Source organism: Aspergillus ruber (genome assembly GCF_000600275.1).
Source record: "Aspergillus ruber CBS 135680 unplaced genomic scaffold scaffold00003, whole genome shotgun sequence".
In the NCBI taxonomy this organism is placed as follows: domain Eukaryota; kingdom Fungi; phylum Ascomycota; class Eurotiomycetes; order Eurotiales; family Aspergillaceae; genus Aspergillus; species Aspergillus ruber.
In genome coordinates, this window is record NW_024467299.1 from 62,079 (window position 1) to 88,059 (window position 25,981).

A 25,981-nucleotide genomic window follows, 5' to 3' on the forward strand; every position below is an offset into this window, starting at 1 on the left:
GAAACTGGCGCAGGAACATGACTCGCGCACAAACAGGTATCTGGAATCACATACAGACCACAGGAGTCAGTCTAGACCTCGTACAGAGTACTATAACACATAAGACCCCCGGGACTATTTCAAATAGCTTTTGTAAGGATTATGGTGTAACTAAGCATGCATAATCTCCCAGGCAGACAACGATACGCAAGCCAATGTTTCAGCTGCAACATGTCGTTCTGTGGCCATGAATTGGTCCTGCGGTGCGTCACCAGCTGGTGCCTTGGACTCGCTGGGTGATAAAAGCGCCAGATTTTTGGCTCCACGTCAGTTCTCAGGCAAAGAGCATTAAAATTATCTCAGCATTGAAATCCCGCCATGACCACCAGTTCGTTGAATCGGACTGCGTCGCTTGTGGCCCTGGCTATAGTGTACGTCTATACGAACCGACAGCATAAAAGTGTGATTGCATGACTCAGTTTATCCTGCAGGCCCCTCGTTTTCTTTGTTGACATTGCAAATCTGGGCATGACCAATATCGCCCTTCCGACCATTCAGAAGGCACTCGGCTACGATGAAGGATCGCTGCAATGGGCTCTGACGGCCTATTCGCTCACGGTATGCATTCATTAATTTCAATAGTTTTGTTGCTATGCAGGTAATGCTAATTTGGGTATAGTTTGGCGGCTTTTTAATGGCCGGGGGCAGGCTGGGTGATATCTTTGGCCATAGAAATGTTCTCCTTTTCGGCATGACGCTGTTCAACATTGCCACATTGGTCTGTGCTCTTGTTAATGGTAAGCTTGGGCTTGTTGTTGGGAGGGCGTTTCAAGGTGAGTAACCCTTTTCTCTTTCCTTTTTCTTGTCCCCTCATAGGTAACTAACTGGCCCCGTGATAGGGGTGGCGGCGGCTTTTACAATCCCTTCAGCGCAGTCACTGGTTGCCTTGTCATTTGAGGATCCTGCGGCTCGGGTCAAAGCTTTTGGTGCTTGGGGCGCGTGCGGTTCAAGTGGTTTTGTGTAAGTGCTCAGAGCATGTCGGAGATCCTGGACTGACGGCTAATGGAATTAGTTTTGGGCCCATCCTTGGCAGCGTCTTTACTTCACTTGTTTCGTTGGAATGGGTATACTCATCATTATAAGGAATTTGTTAGTATGATGGTCGCTAACGAGTCGACAGACCTTCTGGGTCTCTCTCATTGTCGAACGTAGCCTCAAGATTACGGCCATTGCGCTCCTGCTTACGAACAACTTGCCCGGCGCAGCATCTACAGCCAGAGACAAGTGGTCCAACTTGCATATTCGCCTTGATGCCCTTGGAACCTTCTTTTCTGTGTCCGGATTGGTTCTGCTGGTCTATGGACTAACAACCGGCAATGTCCATGGCTGGGACAAAGCGGATGTCATTGCAACGTTAATTGTTGCTCTAGCGCTACTTGCGACCTTCGTCTTTGTTGAACTGAAGGTCTCTTCTGACCCCGTCCTCCCTCGCTATCTCTGGGATGATCGGATCAAAGTCCTTGGATGTGCGGTCGCCGCCTTGGCATATGCTATGTGGCAGGGCTCGAACTACCTATTGACTCTTCAGCTTCAGAGTATGTGTTGTCCTTCGTTTCCTCCATTACGACCCCACTAACATGTTGCATTGCAGATTTCGGCTACTCCGCCCTATCAACAGCCCTCCACTTCCTCCCTCTAGGAATAACCGCTTGCGTGGTCAACTTCGTAATTCCCTTCCTCCTGGCCCCCGTTGGGCCCCGCAATCTGCTTGGTGCCAGTTGGATATTGGTCTGGCGGGTCTTATTTTGCTGAGCCGCATGGGCAGCGGCAATGAATATTGGCCGTTCTGTTTTCCCGGTATGATTCTTTATATCGCTGGTATTGGAACGGTATACTTTGTCGGTAATGTTACGGTAATTGGTGCCGCGAAGGAAGAGCATCAAGGAACCGATTCTGGTGTTTACAATGTGAGTGCCTTCCGAATCTGCTCAAATACTTCATGGATATGTACCAAGCGGCTATAGATGTTTCTCAATGTTGGCGGTGCCGTTCTCGGTGTAGCAATCTTGACTGTCATTTCTGACTCTGTTGCCTCAGACAAAGGCGGCAAGAGTAACCCCCAGGCAAATCTAGAGGGTTATCGTGCGGGCTATTATGCCTCCATTGCCATGTTTGCTATTGTGTTTATTCTCTCTTTTTTTTTTTTTTTTTTGTCGCTCATAAGAAGAGACAGGAACAGGAGGATCAGCCGCAACAACAAGGCGAGCAGCAAGAGATAAAATAGCATAAAAATGATGACAAGATAAACAAAACGGAGAAAAGGGACTTGTCTGCTGCTGCAACTGAAACAACAGGCACAACTGTTGGCGAAGAGAGCCAAGGCAAGACAGAGGGACGAGAAAGGACGATTAACTCTTCGGGAGAGGAAGATGGCGCTCTTAGCTCCTCTAACAAGAAGGTCAAATGAGACTGTTAACCTAATTTTAACCTGAATCTCGACAGTAATATGCCGTGCATATATTGACAGACCGGACTGGATAGAAGCAGTTAACGTTCAACTACCTTAGTGCAACTCAAATATTTAACGTATCTTCCAACTCTCCCAAGGTCTTTACAGAAAGCCCATCACCCTCATCCAATCTCGTCTCTCCATGCTCATTATAAAACACTGCCAACAACCCCTCACTTCTCGCTGGCACTACGTCCCTCACCTCGTTATCCCCCACGTAAATAATATCCCCAGCATCAATACTGTATTTCTCCAGAACGACAGAAAACAAGCCGTCAACCTTCGATTTTCCAATCTCATTGGTCGTGACTAGGATATCGATATACGGCGCTATTCCGAGTTCCCGGACTGTCCATTCTTGGGCATCTTGCGGGCCTTCTGTGATGACTATAATCTTTTTGTTTAGGCGCTTGAGAGTTTGAAGGAGAGATAGAGCGCCGGGTTTAAGTTCCAATACAGCCTGCAAGCTATTCTTGTAGATGTCTAATAGACGTTCGAGTATCGTATCAAAGGTTTCGAAGCCATGGGCTTGGAGAAGAAGCGAGAACCTATCCCTCCGATATTCCGTTGACGTCTTGCCCTCAGTAAATGCAGACGCTGTCTTAGATCGTAGGATTTCGGTGTATGCTGTTTTGAGGGAGTCCATTTCGATACCGGTATCTCGGCGGATTGCCTCGAAAACAGCTGATGAGGCGAAGGCGGATGCTTTCCGGAACTCGTGCAGTGTATCGTCTAGATCAAATCCAAAGTACTGTTTGGATTTAATAGTCAATTGGACAGATCTCAGGGCGAGAATGGTCCGGGAAAATGGATCATTGGCCGCGGGAACCTCTTCGGAGATGGACATGTTTAATTCTAGATATTCGATGAATCTAGATCGGAGATATATTCGGTACTCGAGAATCGACACGCCTCATGGAGAGAGGGAATTATAACCATACATAAATAGTTCGGAATCCTCCATAGAATATATATATTCACACAGGCTAATTTTATGAGTCACGCGCAGTTGCGTGATAAGAGTGGAGCACGAAATAATTTAAGCCCAAACCTCGCCAGAATAGAATGAAAAGTGGTAACTCGTGGATGCAATAATTAACAATACAACATGATATCAGGAACAAAAGCGCAAAATGCAAGAAACGCCCAAGTAATGCAAACTTTCAGTAACACAGCCACCTATATCTCGATATGCACTATCCCGAAGACGACTTTCTCTTTTCTTGTTCTAGAAATTGGCACATATTAGATCTCATTCTAAATATTATCAATAGCAAGATGGCATACCTTTTGCCTCTCTGAGTTTCCGGGCTGTGATATGGTCTATTTGCTCCCATTGCGCTTGGTAAGAAGCCAGTTCTTCGGGCGTCATGCACGTCGGGACTCTCTCAGAGTTGTGACCGTTACTCGATGACATCGTGGTATTTTTGTCCATTGTGGCTTTTTCGCGTGATACAATAATGTGAGGGTTTGGATAGTATGAAAAGAAATGGCACAATAATCAAGCAACCTGAAGAGATCCAGCTCTATATGAATCGAGCATTCAAGACAAGTACTTTTCTTTTCTTTTTTTTTGGAAGGGACGAGGAGTAAATCACAGGGAACAAAAAAGTAGTACAAAGAATCCCTATATGCAGGTAGTCCTCAAGCCCATATTTATAAAAGGACCGAAATCGAATTCCAAACCCGTCCGAAACATATCTGCAGGTGTCCGGCTAGACCAACCGGTCAGATTCCCTACCAAGCCACATGGCCGTTGGTTAAAGGAATAGAATAAAGTTCCGAGCGTCATAAAAAAAATAATCAAATGTTTGCTGACCCAAACCAAGCCCAGTGGGGGTTTCGCTTATTGGATAAAGTGGCGGTGGAAATCGCAATCGCATTGCTTGCTTCCTCGGTGTGTATATAGAATGAGCTAAATTTATCGGGATCCATAGTCCCATCCGAACGGAACGCATCATTTACAGAGCAACAGACCCATCGACAACATAGATCGTGACAGATTCCCGGAATTAACGGGACCAGCTTTAATCTGCTACCCTACGCCGGATTCTCTGACCCGCCCGCGCGGATGCCAGACTCCCCTTCCGGGACCCACTGCGGTGTGCCTTTAAATCCGGCACAAGTTCGGAGGGAGTGAAGACAAGACGCAAACGTAGTTGGGGGCTTTCGGGGAAGGCGGTACTTTTGCGTAGGGGTTCCGGATGTGTGGGATTGGGGATCCATTGGTTCCACCGGGGAAGGGGATCCGGATTCCACTGCTGTGGGTAACCGATCGGATCTGCCAATGGGTACTTTTGGGCGGTTTCGGGGAACTTTTGTTCTTCTTGCCGGAGAATCTTATCCTTGATTGAGGGAATTAGGGGAGGAGATCAACAGCAAGGATGAGGGAATTGCGCATGACGCATACAGTCAACAATCTTTCTTTCTTCTCTTTATTCTCAACGGTGAGATCAGATGTGACAGAAAACATGCGGTGTGGCGGTGAAGTGGCGCTGATTAGGGCTCTAGTGGGATATGCACTTTTGAAAGTCGCAAACACCAGAGTCCGCAGCGAAATCGCAGGAACAACACAAAGGGATAATCAGCTTTCGTCCCTTGGGGTGTCGTGAGACCGAAAGAAGCCCTGGAATTATATTCTAAAAATCCGTCTGCTTCGTCATATTACACCACAACCCAGCCCTGTATTTCCATGAGCCCAATTGAAACTAATTTCCATAAAATCTTGACTGACATAATCTTACTGCAATGACTTTGAATTTAAACGCCATATGCTCAATGGTCACGTGTCCCTAGATGCAGCTTAATAATCATTGGTCTCCCTTTCTTTCAATGAATTCCTCTCCTTCTCTCTCCCAGGCACTCCTCCGGCTTTCATTCCTTACCAGGCAATTGTCAAACCTTACTGAAGACAGCATTACTACACCTAGCGTACGGTAGGAACATATTTCCCGATTCAACTGAGCTTCCCAAACCAACACTACCTCACGAGAAAGACTGGAGGTTTACCGTTTAATCTCACACGCCTGCTCCTCATAGACCAGTGATTAGGGGCTGTTGCCAGAATAAGCAAAAGACAAAAAGAATAGAAAGACTCCCAACCCAGTTAAAAGGCTCTTGAAGCACTCACCACTACCTGGCAAGACGGAACCATACACCACACTAAATTGGAGATTTTTGATTTATTAAGAGTTGGAGACGGCTGCAATACGCAAGACTTTACTGTAAATATCTTTGGAACACAATCGCTCTCAACTGGCAGCTGCTTCCAACCGGTTGTGGTGAAAATATACGACAATCTCTGTACTACAGTTACAATAAAGGCTACGTGAACCTGTTTCTTTGTATTGACAGGAATTGTGTGACGGCCTGGTCACGTTGTCTGGCTATCACGTGAGATGCAGTTGTTTGCTTTGTTGATAAATACGGCGTCACCTCCTTCCTTCCTTCCTCATGTTGATTATTCTCGTCGATAGCGACCTAGGTAGAACCCATGAGTTGGATGTTCCATTATCCTAGTAGAGCGCCGTGACAAATTGTACCCAAGAAATCCATGCATAAAACCTTCTCACTGAATTTCAGAGTGACCTTGTACTCAAGTTTTTGGGTCTTATTCCTTGAATCTTCCTGTTGGGTATGAGTCTTCCAGAATCTATCGCCCAGTATGACTGGTTCTCATTGAAAATATCGAAGACATCACAATACTTCAAGCCAAGCCAGGGAAGTTTCCGCGACATGAGCGCCAGCAGGTTACGAAATCAATGGCGTCCCTGGATTGGCTCTGAGTGTTCCAATACTGCTCATACTATTACACTAGGGATTCGGAGGCATGGCTCGAAATATGTGACATTCAAGTGACATTAAATCCGATGTTATCGGGATATTCGGGGTATTCGGAACCGGGGTAATCGGACTCCGACTCCCCGATATCCTGACCGACTACAACACCAGCAAAGACTTATGAAAAGTCAACGCGGAAAGGAGTTATAAATGAAGGTAGAAGGAACAAGTCTCTGAGAGACGATTTCACTAATTAATTGTACCATCTAATATGGCAAAATCTCACTCGTCATCCCGCGCACCGGCGCCAGCCGGCTTCTGGAAGGAATCCCGCAAGGGTTTCCTGGCAGCCCTAACGACCAGTTTCATTCTCCTCCAAATCCTATTCCTGGGCAACATGTGCTATCTCTATGCGACCCAATACCAAGATAGCAGTCGCTTCCACAACCTCAATTTGTTGTATGTTGACTACGATGGAGGCGTGGTGGGCCAGTCCGTCCTTGATGCCTATGGAATAATGCGTGGCGACAGCTTCCCGTCACTGCAGCAGTCACCCGCCACTAATTATCCAGACCCAAGCGATGTGAGACGGGCAGTTTGTAGTGGTGACTATTGGGGCGCTATCTATACGAAGTCCGGGGCATCTTCGAATTTATCTTCTGCTTTCGCTACCGGTAGTGGCGACCGCAACTCGCTCGCGTATGTCTGGAATGGCGCACGGTATCCGGCATTCGCACAGAGTGCGATCTATTCCAACCTTATAGCTCTGGTCCAGGTGACCCGGTCAGCATTCTACTCCCGCAACGCGTCCGACGTGATGAGTACAGCACCACTCTCGACAAATCCCGAAAGCCTACAAGCATTCCTCGACCCGATCAAAGCAACAGAAGTCAACATCAAGGTCACTGAACAAGGTACCCGAGTACTCTACAACACTGTTTCAATGGTGATGCCAATCATTCAGCAATTCTTCTTCATGATGGCCCTGAACGGAATCTCATCTCAATTCCAACTACTCACCAAGCTGAGTCCAACAGCCAATGGACTCCTGCGGATGTGTATATCTTTCGCCTATACATTCTTCGGCTCCCTATGTATGGTGGGCTACATCTGGGCCTTCCGAGAATCCTGGGCTGTCAACAGCAACCAGTTCGCGCTGTGCTGGATGATCATCTGGCTGTACATGCACATCAACTTCCTCATTGTCGATATTCTCACCTCCTTCGTGTCATTGCGGTTTATGCCTTTTTGCATACTGACATGGGTTATAATGAACGTCGCCAGCACCATCAGTCCCTTCGAGCTCAACCCCGGCTTTTTCCGTTGGGGATACGCACTTCCTGCTCATGAGGTGTACCAAGTGCTTGTGCAAGTCTGGAGCGATGGGTGCGAGAATCAACTTTATCGCGCGCTTCCTATTTTGTTTTCCTGGTGGATTGCTGGTATTGTGTTTGTGGTGATTGCGATGCGGCATCGGTGTCAGACTGCGGTGGCGGCTGAAGAGGCTGCTGCTGCTGCCAAGAAAAAGGAGAAGGATATCTTGCAGACCAATTTGTCACGGGGTTCAAGTACGCAGGATATTATCCCGTGGGATAGACAAGATACGGTTGAGGCATCTCATACGGAACAGGCTGCGTATGGGCCTAGTTATCATACTCCTTTTGTGAGAGAGTGATGGGGAGCCTTAGCTTTGACGATGCTTGGTACAGTGCATTTAGTGATTCAATAGAATAGCAAAAAGCCCACGTTTTACAACTGCGGCCCGCTTTACGAGTAATGAATACTGCTCATCACTGCCTCGTGAGGTTTAAGACTGGTGCGTTTAGGGAAGGGCGGTAATTCGCTGAATCACTGTCGGAGCTCTCCGACAGTGGCCAGTATCCTTTGAGACACTTTGGAAAACTTTACAGCAGGACCACTATATGGGCTTCAACGCCGATGCTTCAAAAGACAGTAAAGCTAGTTCAGAAGCTAAGAATGCAACCCATAGCCTGAGATTGATCAGCAATTCGATCCATCGCCAGAATAAGGAACACAAGCTTGACACATATCTGGGAAGGATCTAATGTTATAAATTCATGGGAAAACAAAAGCTAATTTTTATAAATCCTAAGCTGCTGAAAATTCTCATGCCAGTCTTGTTAATGTTTTGTGATATTTATCATTATCCAAGGGAATGGGCATCACTGTCCACAAAACCTGCTCGAGAAAGCACTTGCAATTACCATCAATCCACACAGTTCGTTTACTTTGAACCCTTAGGATGCGCAAAAGCAACACATTGAGAGAGAGAAAAAGGCCACCGCGCTTGCTCTACATATGACAACGAATGACTCAACCTAGACATACCTCGACGGGAGAGAAAATCCTATATGTCCAACACCTCGATGAAAACCGTGCCCGCTTTGTGGTGGAGCTCTGATTTGATGAGGACAACATGGGAACTGGTAGAACTGCCCAAAGGCAGTAAAATTGCATTCATACGGCAACTTCTGTATTCATGTAGTGATATATCACCCAAACAGGATAGACAGAAATATTTAGACAATATTCCAAGTCCAAGTGGTGTTCCCCCTGAGGCGGAGATCCGAAGACGCCAACTCAGTGGTAGACGATCATGACCGAGACGAGCCACAACAGGAAGACTCTTGGCTATCCTTTCAGTCGGCTTACACTGTACTATTCCATTTTAACGAGTGCCAAGGTGGCGTCGATGAAAGCTAACCTGTGGTGAGCAAGCGGGTTCAGAACAAGGATTGATGGATCGGGTAATGGTGGAATTAGATCTGTTGCTAAGAATCTAGGTTAGTTCATACTGCTACGCTTAGGCTTAGCTAGGTGTACTCAATTCGGTGCCTCGGTTCTTTAGCAGTATCCTTAGTTCATATTCCCTCAGCGCGGGAAAATAGAAACTAAGATACAATATCAACCACTTGCTAATGAAAACAAATGCAAAGCACGCAAAACATGGGGGAAAACATCCCTCTCGATGACTCGAAGAGATTGAGAGAACGGAGTACAATGGCATTGAATCTACTATCCCGATTCCTGGATGTCAATTGACTACCAGGGACAAGAAACAGGTTGGTAGATCCATTGCCAGCTCCAGGGACTTTTCCAATGTTCAAAATGCGCGCCTTATGCACCTCAAGTCTCTCTGTTCCTAGGTAAAGATTACTGGCATAACTTTTTAGAAGAAGGATGTAGATATGTGCATGTTTCGCAACGTGCTGCCCATACTCGCAGACCGGGCCATATTGAGTTGGCGAGCATTGTATAGTTAGTTGTCGACAAGGCGCTGACTATTCGCATCCCAGACAACAAGGCTTCAGTTACACCTCCACATTTTACACACCAGTTTACAGCTAGAGAACGAACCTCCTGCCAATGGATCACAAACCGCCAGTCCCTTATGTCAAAGGTCAAAGGTTCACTGTTAAATCCCATACGCCCCTCCTCCTACACCAGTCATCGGAAATTGCTGCGTTTAAATCACTAGAGAGAGAACGACACTGAGCCCAATTGGTCGTTCTTTGAGAAATGCTCCTCTAGCTAGAAAATGGGACTCTCCACTCTTAGCTTACTGATCCATGATCTCATGAATGTCAGAGATGGCTGCAACGTAAAAATGCTCACCGTCGAAGTCTTGGTGATTGGTGATCCCTCAACTCAAAAATCACTTTCCTCAGGATGCAGAGAAAATGAAATATGTAGCCAAGGTGTATTATCCTCTCTATCTCAACGATTATTATTGGTATCTGAGTTCTTTCCCTTGTGTCAACCAACACTAAACTCATGAGGCCAGTGCGTGCGAGCTTCTCACCGAGTTTCAAGGAAACAGCGTACCGAGGTTTTTTGGATTATATTATTTTTGGATCTTCCTGTGGGAAAACGGTCTCCGGGGATTTCTAGCATGGCTCGACTGGTCTTGATTGATGATAATAAAGGCTTAGGCTTATGTCACAACTCGACCCAGAGGACATACAACAACAATCCCGTCAACAGACCATGGAACTTAACATCGACTTGGAAACTCAGATCTATGAGTGGGCTAATTCATTCCTCATAAATCTAAGTCCCCAGAGAGTATATACAGTCCCTAGTTCCTTTCTGTTCATCAGCTTTGAACGTGCACTTTTCAATCGCCAACGGGATGGTCCCATCACATGGAGCATAAAGGTCTACCTCAACCAATGTCTCATCATTTTTTGCTGGGACAAATATATGATAAAGGGGCCCAAGGATTAAATTGACTAGTATTTACGATGTTGTTTAAGCAAATCAAATACGCTTGCTACTTGGGATGGCATTAGCCGCGGTTTGTTCTTCCTTTTTTCGTCGACTTGAGATCGTGTTGTGGTAATCTTGGTGTCTCTTTAATATCATACAAGAACACCTACTGATATCCTATTACACACACAAATGACCGCAATGAATATGCTTGGTTTTTATAAAAAATGATATCCAGTACGAAGCCAACTACTGCAAAAACCAAGAAGGCACCTCCGGTCCCCAAACCGCCAACGACTCATCCCCCGCCGGCCCATACCCGACCGGCGTCTCCTCATTAACTAAATCCCCATCTGCATAATGCTCAATCATATTTCCCGTCGTATCCCACCAGTAGTCAAAAATTTGCGATCCTAGAATATGCCTCCCAACGCCCCACACAGCCTCATACCCCTTATTCGCAAGCCACTGGTGGCCCAGCTTCTGGGTGTCGAAGTCGTGAATCTCGAAGGAGCAGTGATGCACGTGCGGGGTTGGGTTGGAGGACATGAAGAAAGAGTGGTGGTCAACATGGGTGGAGCCGCGGTCGATGTGTGCGAATAGGGCGACATTTTTCTTGCCGTTGGGGGTTGCGGGGTCCGCAGCATCGATGTAGAGGAAGTCGCTGGGGGCGATGTTGAAGGTACGGGTGTAGAAGTCGACGAGGGAGTCGAATTTGGTGGTGCAGACGCCGTAGTGGCCGAGCTGTGATGTTAGCTTTGCCATCAGTGAGGTGTTGATGGATGGCATACCTTGTGCACGGCAGCGGGGCCAGGGTTGAAGCGCAGGAATTTGCGGACTCGCGGCTTGTCGGTCTCATAATTGTAGGCGAGCTTTTCGGGGAATTTTCCAGGAGGTGCTGGTGTTTGTCCGTATATGAGGTTTATCGGGAATCCGTCCGGGTCGGTCAGCGTGACCATGTGTCCTCCTCCAGGGGCGTCAGTGAGTTCCATGATTCCACCGGCCGTTGGCAATTGTGTTGCTCTACATTAACTATCAGCACTCAGGATCATTCTGATAAACAGGGGCCAATTTACTTCTCCAAATCGTGATAAGTCTCCACCAAAAACGACCCCCCAAGGAACTCCTTCGGTCCCTTCTTCGCATAGTAAACGTACGGATCAGTTCCGTAGCCTCGGTACCAGATCTGGTCATCTGTTCTCTTGACAATTTGCATTCCAAAGTCTTTTCTTATCAGTACCAGACTTAAAATACAAATGCGGAGAAGCTTAACACACCCTGAAGGAACACAGTGATCTCATCAAGATCCGGATGCTGGTATCGCATATGCGACAGTTTGACCAGTCGAATCTGAGCATCAGTGTTGATGCTGCATCTCTCCCTCCAGGCTTGTAGGGCTTCTTGCTCTGGCCCAATCGCGACGGTATCTTGGACTTCAGAGCCGTGGGTTGCTTCAATTGCCTGGCATGGTTAATTAGAAACACTATGACTGATTGTCATGATCTTACCATATCCTATGTTTTTTCTATGCAACTTCAAAGTTAACTGTAGATTCAGGATCAAACCAGTCTGTACATGTGTCTTAAAGCATCGAGGCTGAGGCTGGTGTTAAGGAACCTTCCCCGCATGTCCCACAAGATGAGGGGTGGGCCCCACAAACCCCACAAACAATCGATCGCCGGATCCGCGGGACCCAAAGATGAGTGGCTAATTGCTAATAGCCCTAGGATCTGCTGTACGGAATTACGGGATTATGCAGGTCGAAGGAAGCTTACGACCACCGCGTATTACCCAGCTGAACGGTTTAAATAGGCGTTCAGTTACTGCATCGCCATCTGCAGCTTCTGACACCAACCATGGCTGAACACGACTATGAAACCGTAAATGTGGTTATCTGTGGCTGCGGACCAACCGGAGCGATGCTCTCTGCATATCTAGGCCGACTGTCTGTTCGACATATTGTGCTAGAAAAAGAAGATGGAATAACCACGGATCCGCGGGGCATTGCTCTCGATGAAGATGGGATCCGTCTACTTCAGGGGATTGGGGTTTATGAGCATGTGTACAAGGATATTGGGACTTGTATGTTTTTCTCGGGATTTCAGGGTATAATGGATTGGTGGTTAACGAAGACAGGCATGCAGAAATTCAAGTTTATTGGGGGAACGGAGAAAACGCTTGATACTGCGCCTTTTCTGGAGATGGACTATGGAACGGTATACTATCTTCGAGCATTAAGCAATGTACTGTGCTAATTAGTACAGACCGAAGGTGGTACCGGACACGTGGGCTTTATATGTCACAAACAACCAACCCTGGAGCAGCATCTTCGGAATGCTATGACATCCTCTGAATTCTGCCAATTGAGATCAAACAGCACCGTTTTCGAAATTCGCGAGGACGAAGAATACACCTATTGTCGCTACCGCGACATAAACGGAAACACGCACACAATCAAATCTCGATTTTTCATCGGCGCAGATGGTAAAACAGGCTTTACCAGAAAGAATTACCTCGAACCATTGGGAATCTACATGGAACAGGCTCACCAGTACATCATCCCCAGACCTTCTCCTTAATCCTATGCCATGTCATACTAACGAGGTTAGGTCATTCTACGACGAAACCTGGGTAGCACTAAACTGGAACATAGTACTCCCAACACCAACGACCCACCCAGACTTCCCACTATGGGACCTAGGCTTCACGCCCCAACAAGTCTACGACCTCTTCTTCCCATCCAACTTCCGTTTTATCTGCAATCCAAACCGTCCAGCCGTATACGGTCGCTTCGGCCTCCCAGAAGACAGATTATGCCGGTTCGAGTTCGTCGTTCAAAACGGTGAAGATGGAGATGAAATGGCCAGCCCTGCGAAGATCAAAGAGGTTGTTTTCCCGTACTTCTCGCATGCTGGGAGTCAATATGGGTGAGTATGAGTTTGTTATTAAATAGCGGAAATGGGCAGGGGGTTAATTGTAATAGGTTATCGCAGGATGTTCGATTTCCGGAAGACTGCATTCACATCCTTCGTTCTAGACCATTTAGATTCGCTGCGCGAAACTGCAACGAGTGGTTTCACGGCCGAGTTGTTCTCTGCGGTGACTCCGCGCATGTTTTTCCTCCGTGTATGCCGCCTCTAGTCTCTCTATGCCCATCTAATCAGCGCTAACACCGATCTATACCAGTCGGTGGCCAAGGCATAGCCTCCGGCTTCCGCGATGCCATCTCTCTATCCTGGCGTCTAGCCCTACTCACCCGCCAGCAATCCCCATCTCCCACCTATCCTCCCAATCACCTAGAAATCCTCACAGCATGGTCCCGCGAGCGCAAACAACAACTAACCCGTTCCCTATCTGCCACAATCGCAAACGGCAACTTCGTAACAGAGCGTAATCCACTCAAGATCTTCCTTCGCGATTGGTCCCTCTACATTCTCTCGTTTCTACCAAGTTATCGACGAGATATGAGACTCGGACACAGGAAGGAGGGCATGATTCGGTACGGGTTTGCGGATGGGATGCCGTTCATTCCGGAGTTGGGAGGTGGGGTTTGTGTTCCGCAGGTTTATGTTTCTGCTTGGAAAGGGGGGCAAGAGGGGTATGAGGGGGAGGTACTTTTTAGTGATGATGTAGTTTTTGGGAGGGGGAAGAGGGGGCTTTTTCAGGTGTTAGTTTATGTTAGGGATCTGAAGGAACTATCCTCCGCGAGGGAGGTAGTCTCAACCATCGAGCAAACCTCGAATGGCGAAATACCCGCCACCGAAGTAACCTTTATCTTCGATGCTACTACACCTACCCCATCCTCAGAGAGAGAGGATACCATGCCCCCCATCTACAGACTAGCCACCGCAGAAGAATTTGCTGCGTCGCCATTATGTCGAGGCCGCCCGGAGCCGCGTTATTACAATCCTTATTATCTTGGGGATATTGTGGGTAGTGGAAGTGTTAAGTATGCGATTTTGAGGTCTGATCGGTTTGTCTATGCTTCTTGTGATAGTCAAAGGGATTTGGAGGGTATGGTTGGTGGATTGGCGAGGTATTTGAGAGGGGTGATATAGTGGTGCTGTTTGAGCTGATTATAAGTTACATAAACCTCGCTCGCGTCTCAGCATAAGCATATCGAAGCAAATATTCATTTGTCGGAATAGGAATAACAATATATTTCTACGCTCTGCCTGAATAAACATAGTCATAAACATGATACGGCACATGACGTAGCAGAGATATGTAACCTAACCCCGGTGGTTATGGAACACTCTACGTCACTAGAGCCAATTTATCGCTACCTATTCATATTTTCTTATATTATCTCTTGTTTCTTTCTTAAATTATTTTTCTAAGTACCCTGTTTAGACACTATAACCGAGGCACATCAAGTTGAACGGCACCGGCACCGGCATCGACTCAGTAAATCGTTTCATATTCCACTTGAGTCATATTCTGTCTATTTTATTATATTCGTTTCTAAATCATAACTACATCATTCATAGTATTCAATAATCATGGCGAGTAAACCGAGTAATGTACCGCATTGCGGGCCAACTCCTCGATCCGCTTCGCATACAGATCCATCGTGTGCATCAGAGGGTCTCCAAACACCACTTCCCGTAACTGTCCATGAGTGATAATACTCGCCTCGACCCCCTCAGAGACGGGTAGACTCGGGTACATGACTAGCTGCTTTCTCCGCAGCAGCACCAACCGTCCAGCAGCTGACAGTGTCGCTCGGGGAACTTTCCAGTTTCTAGACTCGCCCTGCGCCTTGGTAGGTGACACGTACAGGTCCAATAGAGAACGCAAGTAGGCTTTCTCTGCACGTGGCACAGGATCACCCTCGTTGATGAATGAAAAGAACATGGACCTTTTGGGTGACCGGGCATTCCACTGGGGAAGCTGCAACGGCCGGATGGACACCGGTGGCGACCCGAATGTCACACAGTGTACCCGTTTGAAAAACGGACGCAGATGAGTCAGTTCCGACTGTACATACTCCGAGAGCATATGGCAAAACAGCAGACTAGCAACCGCACCCCCCGCGGAGTGTCCTGTGATGATTAGAGAATGCGCCACCCGATTGGGATCCTCGGCTAGCAAACTGCGCAGGCGAGCTGCGACAGGACCCACCATCTTCCGTGCAACAGATAAGAATCCGGCGTGACAGAGGTTATCTGGGTCGTCAAGAAGTCCCTCCGGGGACTTCGGATCGGTTTTCAGGTTGATTGTCCAGTCGCGGAAACTTTGGGTGCCGCGAATCGCGAAGACGATAGCGTTTCTATGATCGAGAGGGATCGACTTGATGACCATGGCCTTGGTACCCTGCCGCCAATCCGCATCGATGTAGCACTGCCGCTCGGGTCCAATGGGCTTCTGGTAGACCTGGCGCGAGTATCGTGCGGCCAAACGGAGAAGCGTGTATGTTGGTGTATATATGCTCCTGCACAGGTCAGCACTCGTCAACTCACAGCAGAGAGGGTACATACAGCTTGAGCGGTGGTAACTGAGCTGGCAGTCTTGAGTTATAGTAAAGATAAACCTTCGAAAAATACTCTGCTGCATTCTGCATATGCTTTGACTTCCTGAACCCCGGCACCGCCTGATAGTAATCATCATCATAAACCGGAGAAGCAAACTCTGCCACAAATTAGCCCTGATCCGGATCTCAAAACCAAGAGTAAACTCACCCAAATCCCTCTCCCGATTGAACAACCCCTCATCAATCAACGTGATAATCTGATCTAACTTCCTCGACAAACTTCCATGCACGCCCTCCCCATACCCATACGAACCACACTCCCTCTCCCACACAGCCTCATTCGCCAATATCTCCACCGTCTGCGAAACCACTCTCGACAAATCTGGACACGACATCCTCCGCACCATTATTCGTTGACGGGGCATTGGTGCAGGAGGCAAGGGAGCAGACGAGACGCTCCAGTTTCGATCTCGATTGTACGGTCCAAGAGTCGTGGGCGTAGGAGGCGCTACGTAGAGAGACAGGCTGTTGCTGTTGTTATAGTTGTTGCTCGAAGCCCGCCCTGGGGAGCACACAGAGACTGGCTGCGAAGGGGAAAACGGATGACGGAACTGAGGACGGCGTGGGACATTTTGAGCGCTGGTCGTCTGGACCTGCAGCGGGGGGCGACTCTTGGATAGTTTCTCGGGTCGTGCCATTGCTGTGGTGTCTTCTGGCACAATGGGCCGTGGGATGACAAAGGTGATTGTGGTGTAGACACAAAAAAGATGGAGTATAAAGAGGTGGTTTCCTATGGAAGTTGCAGACCGGCTGCAGTGCCCCTTCCCGATTCAGCACGAAGCAACTACTTCTTTATAGAAGCAGTACAATAAACAATGAACATGAACAATGGGCGATTAGCCATACCAAAGCAATAGGGATGGCCAACACCCCTCATCTTTTATATACTTGTGTATATATTTAGAAAAAATATGTTATGCCATGGTTCCTGCAGGCCAAACTATAAAGTGGTGTGACCCACTGCGACGGTGGAGGGATCCCCGTTGCATGAAGCAGCCCTAGCACTTACATTAGTATATCATTAACCGGTAATCATGGAAATTCCCCGAAGGTCTGCAGAAGCCTCGTGGTCGCGTCAGGGTATCATTGGTATCATAGTTCAGCGTGTAACAAGGCTTCTGACGTTGACGGTCTCATGATGGGCGATGTCGGCCGTCGAGAAGATTTCCGTATACAATACCGAGGTGAAGTGGAGGAAACACGAAGAGTTGGGGGTAAATGAATAATGGCTTGAAATAACGATTACTGCAATAAAGAAGTTATAGAGGATAATAGGGACAAAGAACTCCGGTGTACAATTCGCATTTACCAGACCGTGGCCGTTTTCGGCAACTCCCCCGTTCGGGTTTAGCGCCGGTGTCTCGCGAACCAGATACGGCTTAGTGTGTACTAGATTGGGTTTAGCCCAAAACGCTATACTATGAGGGGAACTGCCGCCTGTCTCCGCCTTCACATCGTCCGCCGACTATATAAGACCGCTGGTGCGTCGCTTGACGACCACTACTTCTCATTTCTTTTACTTCCCTCACTAACGCCGCCTACGGCTCCCCACCATGTGCACCGGATCAGACTGTTTTGGTTCCCACCATCTCCTCACCGTCAACATGCACCAGTGAAACCGCCAGGCATCCATAAACCGCCTCCATGATACGAACCACTGATATTACTGGATGACATGATATGATCCCGCGGTCATCGCATTATGCATTATTTATCCATGTACATTGAAATGGGTTCCGTCGGAGGTTCAGGGGAAACCGGAGTCGATCATCCGACTGCACAAGGCCTATATGTAGAAGACTCAATTAAAACGAATGGTTGATATACTCTATCTAACGTAGCCTAGAGTACACGAGTGCTTGAGTGCTTGATTGAGTGCCTTGTCTATCTATAGGAGGTGGACGCTGGCCATATATCGGAGGTCCACTAGTCGAACTAACATTATCCCTTTGATCCGACCTATCAGATCTCATCATACATAGATAGCAGGTTACATGACCAAGGCCCAAAGCCGACCAGACAGCAAAGCTGGCAGCCAACAAACCCCCAGGAAGAGGCCCAAGAGAGATCTCCCTGGCATTCACCTGTAGAGCCCGAACAGAAGTCATCAGAACACAGAAGCAGAGATGGCTCGCCAAAGAGCTCAGCAAGCGATCCCAACAAGGTCAGCGAACATATAGACCACAGAAGAACTGGCGACTCAACTCTGCAGCCGCAGTGGCTCCCAAACACCTAGCGAGCCGGTATTTTCAACTGAAGTCAGGACATGCAGCTGTTGGAGCATACTTGCATTAGATCCGGGTCTAGGAGGATGCAACCTGTGAAGGATGTGGTAGATCAAGGGAGACAAACACCATCTTCTCTTTGAATGTCGGAAATGGCGACATTAACGAAACAGGCTCTACAAAGACCTAGAGACAGACAGAGTCATGAGACCCACTACTGCAGAAGAATATCCACAAGGACGACTCCTAGGAGAGCCCAAAGCTACAAGGGCATTTCTACAATTCCTAGCCAGCACCAGTGTAGCTCTACCCCGGGCGCACCTACAGTGGATGACAGAAAGGGCCCGAAGAGAAGACGAATGGGGACTGGAAACATTGGAGGAGGCGATTAGGACAGGAGAAGGGTAGCAGGGAGGGTAGCCTAAGCTGAGAGTCAGCCTAGGCCACACCCATCCTGCTCTGAAACACAAAGGAGAGCACTGTGCTCGAAAGCCCTGCGCATACAGGCGGCTTGGGGCGAGGAAAAGGATTAGAAAGATTATAGAAGGGGGCCCGATTGCCTAAGGAACTCATAGGGACAAGAGACTGCAGAATAGCTGCTGGCCTCGAGTCCATAAATCACGGTCTGTCATAGCTCTAGGGCTCGGTATGGACAATAAACATGATTAAATAATAATAATAACTGGCGGGTTAAACGCTTTGCCGGCTCCATGACGTTATGTCCACTACCTCTAGTATAGAGAGGAGAGTACTCCATACACGGCGATGATTTAAGTTAGGTCAATAGTACTGTGGCTTCACCAAGGCTTACCCAGGTGAGTCTATTTTCCGGTCGGAGGTGTGCCAACGAGGCTGCCACGTCAAGCATTTAGCGCTCCCCTGGAACATCAAAGTGAACTTGGAAAGTTGCTGCATACTTTGTTTAATATCATATCCACACAATCCCATCCATGCGCTTGTCTTTTCTAAAGATGACAGGTGGAGTAAAGAGCCGTTATATGCAGCCGGCGTGAACAAAAAATGGATCACCTACGGCGGTAGAAACGTGTTGGCTCTTCCATGGGAATATCAGTACATGGGTTTGAGCGATGTTTACCAGAATCAAGGTGTAATGCAGGTGATGGTAGGCATCCTGTGATTTCTGTTTCCAAGGGTGCACCTGATTTCAAGGGGTTCAAGGCCAACCAAAATGAACACTAACTTACCTATCCTGGTGCGATGAAGGGCTTTTGGTCAGTCAATCATTGTAGTAGCACTCTTAGTTCTGGGTTAATGAGTGATACATGTTTTTTTCATGATATCAAATCTTCTATGCATCTAACTTGCTGCTGCTCTGGGCTTAGAGTTTCGACTGATACTGTTGGCCTCTGAGCGCCTGTATTTCCTGGACAACCTTTCTTGCCCCAACAATGGCGAAGCATGCCGCAGTCAGGGTTGGATTACACGCATTTTGGGTAGGGATCACACCACAGCCACCAATGAACAAATTTTCCAGCCGCCAAACCTTGGAGTTCCTGTCAATTATTGAATGTCCGTCATCTTCCTTCCCGGCGCGAGCCGTCCCGCAAATGTGCGTCGCAGCGCCTGGAGCGAGGAACTTCGCCTTCCCACCGGGTAGAAAGTTCCCAAGATCCGCGGCAATGTTTATCATGCTACCGCGCGAAAAGCTTAAGCAGTCATTCCTTCATATAAGATCAGTCGAAGTCAATAAAACACTTACTCTTGTACCATAGCTTCCGCGCGTTCGGCGTCCTCCTTCCCGATACGATAGTGTATCGTTGGCTTGCATGGGCTTGTCAAAAACCATTGACCCATTATGAGAGTGCCAAAGAGTTAACTTACTTGAGGCATTCCGAAAAGGTCGGTGATCTCTGAGGAGAACTCCACATAGTTATCATAGACAGGTTTGACGTATCCAAACCAGCGTAAGTCGAGTATGAGGCGCGGGTCAGTTGAAGTTGGAGCAGAGTTGTAGTGAAATGGATCTTGTTGGATCTGTGTGTGCCAGGGATGCTTCTCAGAAACTGGGATGGTGATCTGCCATGCAGTTAATTAGTGATTTTATAGCGAGAACCTGCGAACTGGACAACCAAAACCACTGTACCTGGGGGGAAGGATCATCAAAAGGGATATGTAAAGGATCATCAGGGAATGTTCTAAAGTGCTCTTTGCACCGTGGATCATTCCAAGCATTCTTTATTATGCCATCTTTTAGCACAACCTGGCCGACAGCCGTGGTCTGCTCAGTCAAATATCGTCCCTGCTAGCGATTAGCTACATAATCTTTGAAGAAGGCCAGAAGGAACGTACTAAAGCTGGATAGTCCTTATCTGGTTGAATTTCTGAATTAAAAAGGATTCCAGCAGTAAGAACAGCTCCAGCACAGATTATGTACTTCCTTGCTTTGGCTAATATAACCTCCCTTGTTAGTAGGTTAGTAAGCTCAGCTCCAACGATATGTTTAGATGCCCTATCCATGAGTAGCCTGGTACATTGATGCTGAGACTTTAATTCAAAGTTCCCACCGCTGTACTTTGGATCTGCAAGATCTCCCAGGATTGTGGCTGAGCCTGTCCATTGTAAATACTCCAAGTTATGTGTACCTCGCTGACATGCCAGAGGCAGGTTCACAATCTCTCGATTCTTATGTGCTCGGACGAGAGTATTTTTGACAAGATTATGGCGAATTGAATGATAGAATGCTGTGTCAGTGGTGTGGAAAAGAGCTCTGGCCTGGTTGTATAATGTTCTCCACTCTTGATCGGAGAATAGATCTGACCTTTCAACCGCCGGGTGCTGTTCGGGCGTGGCACAGCTCCAGTAGGAGCCCATGCCTCCAACTTCTCTTATGACAGGAGCAGCTGGCAGACTGTTCAAGTGTAGTTGCTCAGAACTACCATTGTACGATGCAGATTTTGATTGACTGGGATTAATTAGAAATCGTATCTCAGGGAATGAAGAACTCACACAACTGACCAAGCAACCGGTTCTGAAGCAGTTGCTGTGCTAACTGGTTCTGATAGTCGACCGAATGCTCCCTTGACCAAAATTTAGACTAAGTCAGGATTCAATCAGAGTACAACATACCTGAACAGTACTGTAGATATAATTCAAAAGATGTTTATAATAATTGCTGTCATTTCTGACACTTACCTGGTGAAACTGCCGCTACCCCTCTGTACCACAGTACTATTTTTCTTGTGATCACCGATCAACTTCGTGCCTCTATCATATGATGTTAGAGATGCGAATTTATTTAAAAAAACCAAGTAGTGAGTACTCACTGCTCCCCCATATCCACCATGAGCACATGAATATTCTTGTCAGCATCGGCAATTGTCCTGGCGTATACAGCACCAATAGGACCAGAACCGATTATAAGTACATCCGACTCTAGAGTCTTTTGTTCATTGAGATCATTGTGAGTATCCATAATGCCTAGCTATTAATGTTATGTTGTGTCAAAGATTGCATCCGAAATAGAAAGAACTATAAGTGGTACTTGCTACAGGGCCAGTAAGAGATTTTTATGTCTAGTGTAGACACAGAATTGACATGTTACTGTACTCTTACTCTTCGCAAAATAAGCATGCATTGAATTTAGTTAATCGTCTAATATACCCTGTCATGATATTACCGTAAGCATGCATAACTATCTTCCTCGGGTCCTAAGGCAGGAGCAGATGTTGATCAGCCGATGTCCTCTTGTAGTGCCAATACTCACCTGCTCATAAGACTGGACCGGATTTCTCAGCACACTTGGTCTGCGTCTAGAAAATAAATATGTTGTGGAGTGTTGAGTGTAAGTGCTACATTTAATCTGAAACACGCCTGGTTTTCTTGTCAAATGCCATAGAATTTTAAGTTCCTGCAGGTGTATCGTAGATGCTACTATATACCTATAGAATGAAATCTGCAGATTCTCACAACCCAAACAGTTCCTCACCTGTCGTATTGTATCTTCGGGGCCATTTACTACATGCCCAATTGTTCTTTGATCCATGTAGAGCTCGAAATCATTTCCCCCTTCGTAAATCTTATCCCCAAAGAAATGGATTTCATCGTAAGCCACTCCACTTCTCTCCTCTTCGGCCTCTACATGCCTCAGACAATACGTCTTGTCCCAGCCGACGGGAAAGGCGTCGAAACAAGTTTTACCTCCCATTGCATACCTCAAGCCCAGGTTTGAGAATTGTCTCTCCAATGCCTCAATCATTTCTTCCGGGTCCCGTGGATCTCATCATAGCGGTAAAATTCCTCCATTTCAACATAATTTGCCCCTTGCCCGATGGGTGAGATATTCACGTTACCCTTCCGAAACTCAACAAAGGTGCCTCGCTTGATCGGAATATCCAGGTCCGCGATGTATCGCAGCACCCAGTTGACTAGCTCTTTATACCTCATCTCGCCCACCTGCCCAATGAATGTGGTCCCTGGGAGAGGGGTGCCCATTCTAAAAGCCGTGACACCATTTTCGGGGAAGCAGAAATCGAAGAGGGTGACCACTGGGGTTGACGGAGTGCTGAGTTGCTGCTGCTATTTTGCAAGAGGTCCACCACTGACGTAGCCGATAGCACATTTCTGGCGAAGCAGGCCGAGGAGTGAGTGCATTTCTTGCGAGGCAACCTGGACAGATTCTCAATTTCATGATCTCTGCAAGTTTAGGAAGAGGGTGCGAGTCATATGAAAAGTTCTTGTCGAGTATTAAGCATATATGACCTAGCCAGATGTGGCACATACCTGTTTTTCTGGGAACAAAGTACCATCAAGATCAAAGAGGCATATGGTATTCTTCATTGGACGGGCCTCAAGAGGCAGGTGATTGTTCTTTGTGTCAGCCATACTGGCTTCTTGTTGATTGTATACAAAAAACGCTTGTCACTGATTTTGGTATTCTGATATCTGATATTCGACATTATACTAGATACGTAAGATAATATAATTTATAAATCATTATCAATTTTATGTAAACTTCACCTATTGGGGAATGCTAATCTCCCGCTAAAGAATCGGATTGCGGAACACGCAACACCCGGTTCACTCACCAGGCATTTTCTATGAAAACATGTCAATCCTCCCTGGCCAACCAAAGGGTTGAGTGTAATATCTGTGGGGCGAAGCTACTTGAACAGAAAGTTCATCTTTTAAATCACGCAGAGAGGTGTCACGGAACAGTTGTGCGAGGTTCCACTCAGGGAAGGCTAGCATTGGAATGTCAATACCAAGCTGGGCTTGTGTCATTGTAATAAAGAGTACTCCAAGCAATCCTCAGTGATTTTCGATGAATCCCTATTCTGGTTTACAAGCGTTTTTTGTTTACAATGTACAGTATATGATCGAACTACAAAGTATATTGCTTACCTTATATGGGTACGCGACGCACTAGCATCAGTATAGAGACTTCCTCCACAGCAACTTTGCATGATTGGCGTCCATGACCGTCTACATTGTCATTGTCTTGACAGCCATGCAAACTCTCTGATGGATGGGCCACCGGGCGCTACCCGTGCTGGTTTGGGGTAGGCGATGCTTGATTGGATGGGTGCCCGTCGGGCGACTAATTGGGATTATGTGAGGGCAGTCAAGATTCGTGGGTTAGCAAGTTCCAAGGCTTCTAACAGCGCTGTATGGAACACTTTCTGCCTCACTATACTGCTTGATGCGCTTACATTAGTAACGCATGCCTAGACAGAACACAAGAATTAAAAATATACAAGTGATACCATGTCGGTTTTGCTAGGTCATGAAGTCGCGGTCAGTGAGCCATAGTCTGTTCTATTCATAGAAGCTGACAACCTGGACTAATGTTTTTGTTTGCTCCGTCATTCTCCGCCTCAAACCCAACTGAATCATCATCAAGGGCACTTTGCCTGTCAATAAATATCCTTTTAAGTGACTCCTTAACCAGAAGGCCCGTGAGAGTTTTGTTCTCTTTATCGCTGTTGATAATTTTGGCTCTGAGCTGCTCCTCCTTCTGGTCTAATTCTTCTCGTTGGAGCTGCAAGGCTCTAAGCTCGTGAGCGTGATTAGCTTCAAGGGCGTTCTTGTTCAGCTCCATTTCCTGGATCTTGTTTTGTATGTCGAAGTGAAGGTCTTCCAATTGTGATGTGCGTAAAGGATCTTGCAAAGCTTCTGCCAGCCTCTTAGCTTCGAGGACCAGCAAACTGACGCTGGTTGCTGTGATCGGCTGCCGGTGAACTGCTGTGTGTCGAATTTGACAAATTGTAGATAGGAGTGTGTCGAACTGTGAGCCCCTCAATTGCAAAGACTCATGGGGAAGTTGTGGTGACCACTTTGCTAAAAACTTCATCCACTGTGAGCTCCATAGCTGCAGCACAATCCCATTCGCGGTTTTCGACTTGAGAAGGTAACCATTTCTTTGTAAAATCAAAACAGCATTCTTCTAGAACTTGTTGGATACTCGATAAGACAGAATGCTGAGCACCATATGGAAAGTATGATGGATAAAGAACAGGCATGGGTAATCTCGGTTCTAATGCCGGTCCAGGTGCTGTCTAAATGTGAGTAATGGAGGCTCATCTCAGAAGCTCATTTGCTTACATGAATTAGTGTCTCCCTCAGTCTGAGCTTGCGCTTCATCATGGGCTTGTAATTCAACAGACAGTGGCACTGGAGGAACCTGCGTCCTCACACTGTCTTTTGCGAGAGCAAATGTAATTCCTTCTAAGTATAGGTGCTCCTGAACGGCCTGCCTCAGCTTCAAAGACATTGCCTTTGGCGTTATTGACAGGGGAGGGAGTAAATAGATCGGGAAATTCCATCTTAGCCTTAATGTCTGATTGGAACACTTGTTTTTTCAAGAGGGCTTGAACAGTACCTGTGACCCTGTTGATCTCAAAATTGGGAATTGACGTATTAAGTTCAGCTTGGTGCTTCGTGATACGTTTTTTTATGGTCTTTGACTTTCGGAGCAAGGAATTGGGACCTATGAAGATTGCCTTGCATGTGAGGAAGATCTGACGCTTTTCAGCTGCAGAACATGTCATGATCGAAAGCTGAACAGAAGTAGGATATTTCTCAGAGAATAAAGTAATATGAAGGAAATTTAGTACAGCGGATGATAGCTGGAAGATTAAAATAGGGCGTTGTAATTATCACCGCTTCCTGGTGATTTTAGACGCGTTTGATCTCTTTGTCTCTTTGTTTTGTTCTAACCCTCCCATTCCTGTTCCTTCAAGCCAAGCAAGTGGAGAGGATGGATGGAAGGTAATTTGCAAGGTCTACATGCCCTCAAGCAGCAACGGAGCGTGCTGGATAGGGGAAGGCAGAGATCAATGTCCACTGGTTTGCCGATGAAGTGGACCAATGTAACGAGGTCGATTGGTGTGGTGTCTTTCTGTACACAACATATTCCCGTGGGATCTATGCTCTAATCTTAAAAGTTATTCGCCTTGTTTTGATTTGATTGTCGTAGTATTCTATCCAAGCTGCCCACTGTGATTGCGGCACAGTTGGCTCTCAAGGCACAGCGCTTAGGACGGTCTATCGATATGCTAAACCACTGGCCTGTTCCCAGCACAGTGGTTCAGCGAATCACCACCCTACCCTAGGCGCTGTGTGTGTGTGGAGGCCCTGCGTCGCAGCCACTATGCGAGACTGCGAGATTTACATCTATTGGTTGATATTTTGGACCAGGTTGCCAAGGCACATGACGCGTGGAGAGCAAGACATCCGACCAAAAGCACTTTACAGTACAAACGATGA

General features: G+C 47.1%; 12 protein-coding genes across 12 annotated transcripts; 4 read left to right on the forward strand and 8 right to left on the reverse strand.

The window, feature by feature from the left end:
• Window positions 1-357: 357 nt before the first annotated feature.
• On the forward strand, window positions 358-2,446 carry EURHEDRAFT_383485 (MFS transporter; the record flags this gene model as incomplete). The annotated part of the gene is made up of 10 exons (XM_040779576.1): window positions 358-410; window positions 471-597; window positions 659-812; window positions 879-999; window positions 1,052-1,103; window positions 1,160-1,574; window positions 1,631-1,704; window positions 1,758-1,946; window positions 2,004-2,121; window positions 2,334-2,446. The coding sequence occupies 10 exons, from the start codon at window positions 358-360 to the stop codon at window positions 2,444-2,446; spliced, it is 1,416 nt and encodes a 471-aa protein (XP_040641997.1).
• EURHEDRAFT_206123 (HAD family hydrolase) lies at window positions 2,406-3,422 on the reverse strand. The gene has a single exon (XM_040777960.1). It carries the CDS (start codon window positions 3,333-3,335, stop codon window positions 2,553-2,555), a length of 783 nt encoding a protein of 260 aa, XP_040641998.1. The 5' UTR covers window positions 3,336-3,422; the 3' UTR covers window positions 2,406-2,552.
• A 3,021-nt stretch (window positions 3,423-6,443) lies between these two features.
• On the forward strand, window positions 6,444-8,145 carry EURHEDRAFT_206133 (SNG1 family protein). The gene has a single exon (XM_040777961.1). It carries the CDS (start codon window positions 6,540-6,542, stop codon window positions 7,941-7,943), a length of 1,404 nt encoding a protein of 467 aa, XP_040641999.1. The 5' UTR covers window positions 6,444-6,539; the 3' UTR covers window positions 7,944-8,145.
• A 2,530-nt stretch (window positions 8,146-10,675) lies between these two features.
• EURHEDRAFT_492730 (trihydroxytoluene oxygenase) lies at window positions 10,676-12,091 on the reverse strand. The gene is made up of 5 exons (XM_040785651.1): window positions 12,007-12,091; window positions 11,776-11,959; window positions 11,575-11,722; window positions 11,290-11,521; window positions 10,676-11,242 (listed from the first exon to the last, which is right to left on the reverse strand). Exons 1-5 carry the CDS (start codon window positions 12,007-12,009, stop codon window positions 10,748-10,750), a joined length of 1,062 nt encoding a protein of 353 aa, XP_040642000.1. The 5' UTR covers window positions 12,010-12,091; the 3' UTR covers window positions 10,676-10,747.
• A 237-nt stretch (window positions 12,092-12,328) lies between these two features.
• EURHEDRAFT_471157 (putative monooxygenase) lies at window positions 12,329-14,595 on the forward strand. Its single transcript, XM_040785325.1, has 6 exons — window positions 12,329-12,580; window positions 12,635-12,714; window positions 12,763-13,049; window positions 13,108-13,425; window positions 13,482-13,624; window positions 13,685-14,595. Exons 1-6 carry the CDS (start codon window positions 12,355-12,357, stop codon window positions 14,554-14,556), a joined length of 1,926 nt encoding a protein of 641 aa, XP_040642001.1. The 5' UTR covers window positions 12,329-12,354; the 3' UTR covers window positions 14,557-14,595.
• Window positions 14,596-14,998: 403 nt separating this feature from the next.
• EURHEDRAFT_448323 (lipase family protein) lies at window positions 14,999-16,366 on the reverse strand (the record flags this gene model as incomplete). Its single annotated transcript, XM_040783735.1, has 3 exons — window positions 14,999-15,929; window positions 15,979-16,129; window positions 16,180-16,366. The coding sequence occupies 3 exons, from the start codon at window positions 16,364-16,366 to the stop codon at window positions 14,999-15,001; spliced, it is 1,269 nt and encodes a 422-aa protein (XP_040642002.1).
• A 1,405-nt stretch (window positions 16,367-17,771) lies between these two features.
• Window positions 17,772-18,269, reverse strand: EURHEDRAFT_206201 (uncharacterized protein). The gene has a single exon (XM_040777962.1). It carries the CDS (start codon window positions 18,137-18,139, stop codon window positions 17,864-17,866), a length of 276 nt encoding a protein of 91 aa, XP_040642003.1. The 5' UTR covers window positions 18,140-18,269; the 3' UTR covers window positions 17,772-17,863.
• Window positions 18,263-18,947, forward strand: EURHEDRAFT_408644 (uncharacterized protein). Its single transcript, XM_040780880.1, has one exon. The coding sequence runs from the start codon at window positions 18,409-18,411 to the stop codon at window positions 18,646-18,648; it is 240 nt and encodes a 79-aa protein (XP_040642004.1). The 5' UTR covers window positions 18,263-18,408; the 3' UTR covers window positions 18,649-18,947.
• A 648-nt stretch (window positions 18,948-19,595) lies between these two features.
• On the reverse strand, window positions 19,596-21,689 carry EURHEDRAFT_448618 (FAD/NAD(P)-binding domain-containing protein; the record flags this gene model as incomplete). The annotated part of the gene is made up of 7 exons (XM_040783752.1): window positions 19,596-19,908; window positions 19,977-20,038; window positions 20,099-20,293; window positions 20,361-20,516; window positions 20,567-21,179; window positions 21,410-21,481; window positions 21,541-21,689. The coding sequence occupies 7 exons, from the start codon at window positions 21,687-21,689 to the stop codon at window positions 19,596-19,598; spliced, it is 1,560 nt and encodes a 519-aa protein (XP_040642005.1).
• A 427-nt stretch (window positions 21,690-22,116) lies between these two features.
• On the reverse strand, window positions 22,117-23,140 carry EURHEDRAFT_528286 (phosphomannomutase; the record flags this gene model as incomplete). Its single annotated transcript, XM_040787051.1, has 5 exons — window positions 22,997-23,140; window positions 22,820-22,882; window positions 22,526-22,792; window positions 22,203-22,463; window positions 22,117-22,155 (listed from the first exon to the last, which is right to left on the reverse strand). The coding sequence occupies exons 1-5, from the start codon at window positions 23,096-23,098 to the stop codon at window positions 22,117-22,119; spliced, it is 732 nt and encodes a 243-aa protein (XP_040642006.1). The 5' UTR covers window positions 23,099-23,140.
• An 895-nt stretch (window positions 23,141-24,035) lies between these two features.
• EURHEDRAFT_399626 (uncharacterized protein) lies at window positions 24,036-24,566 on the reverse strand (the record flags this gene model as incomplete). Its single annotated transcript, XM_040779943.1, has 1 exon — window positions 24,036-24,566. The coding sequence occupies one exon, from the start codon at window positions 24,564-24,566 to the stop codon at window positions 24,036-24,038; it is 531 nt and encodes a 176-aa protein (XP_040642007.1).
• Window positions 24,567-24,680: 114 nt separating this feature from the next.
• EURHEDRAFT_206233 (uncharacterized protein) lies at window positions 24,681-25,345 on the reverse strand. Its single transcript, XM_040777963.1, has 2 exons — window positions 24,818-25,345; window positions 24,681-24,742 (listed from the first exon to the last, which is right to left on the reverse strand). Exon 1 carries the CDS (start codon window positions 25,261-25,263, stop codon window positions 24,871-24,873), a length of 393 nt encoding a protein of 130 aa, XP_040642008.1. The 5' UTR covers window positions 25,264-25,345; the 3' UTR covers window positions 24,681-24,742; window positions 24,818-24,870.
• Between the last annotated feature and the right edge of the window lie 636 nt (window positions 25,346-25,981).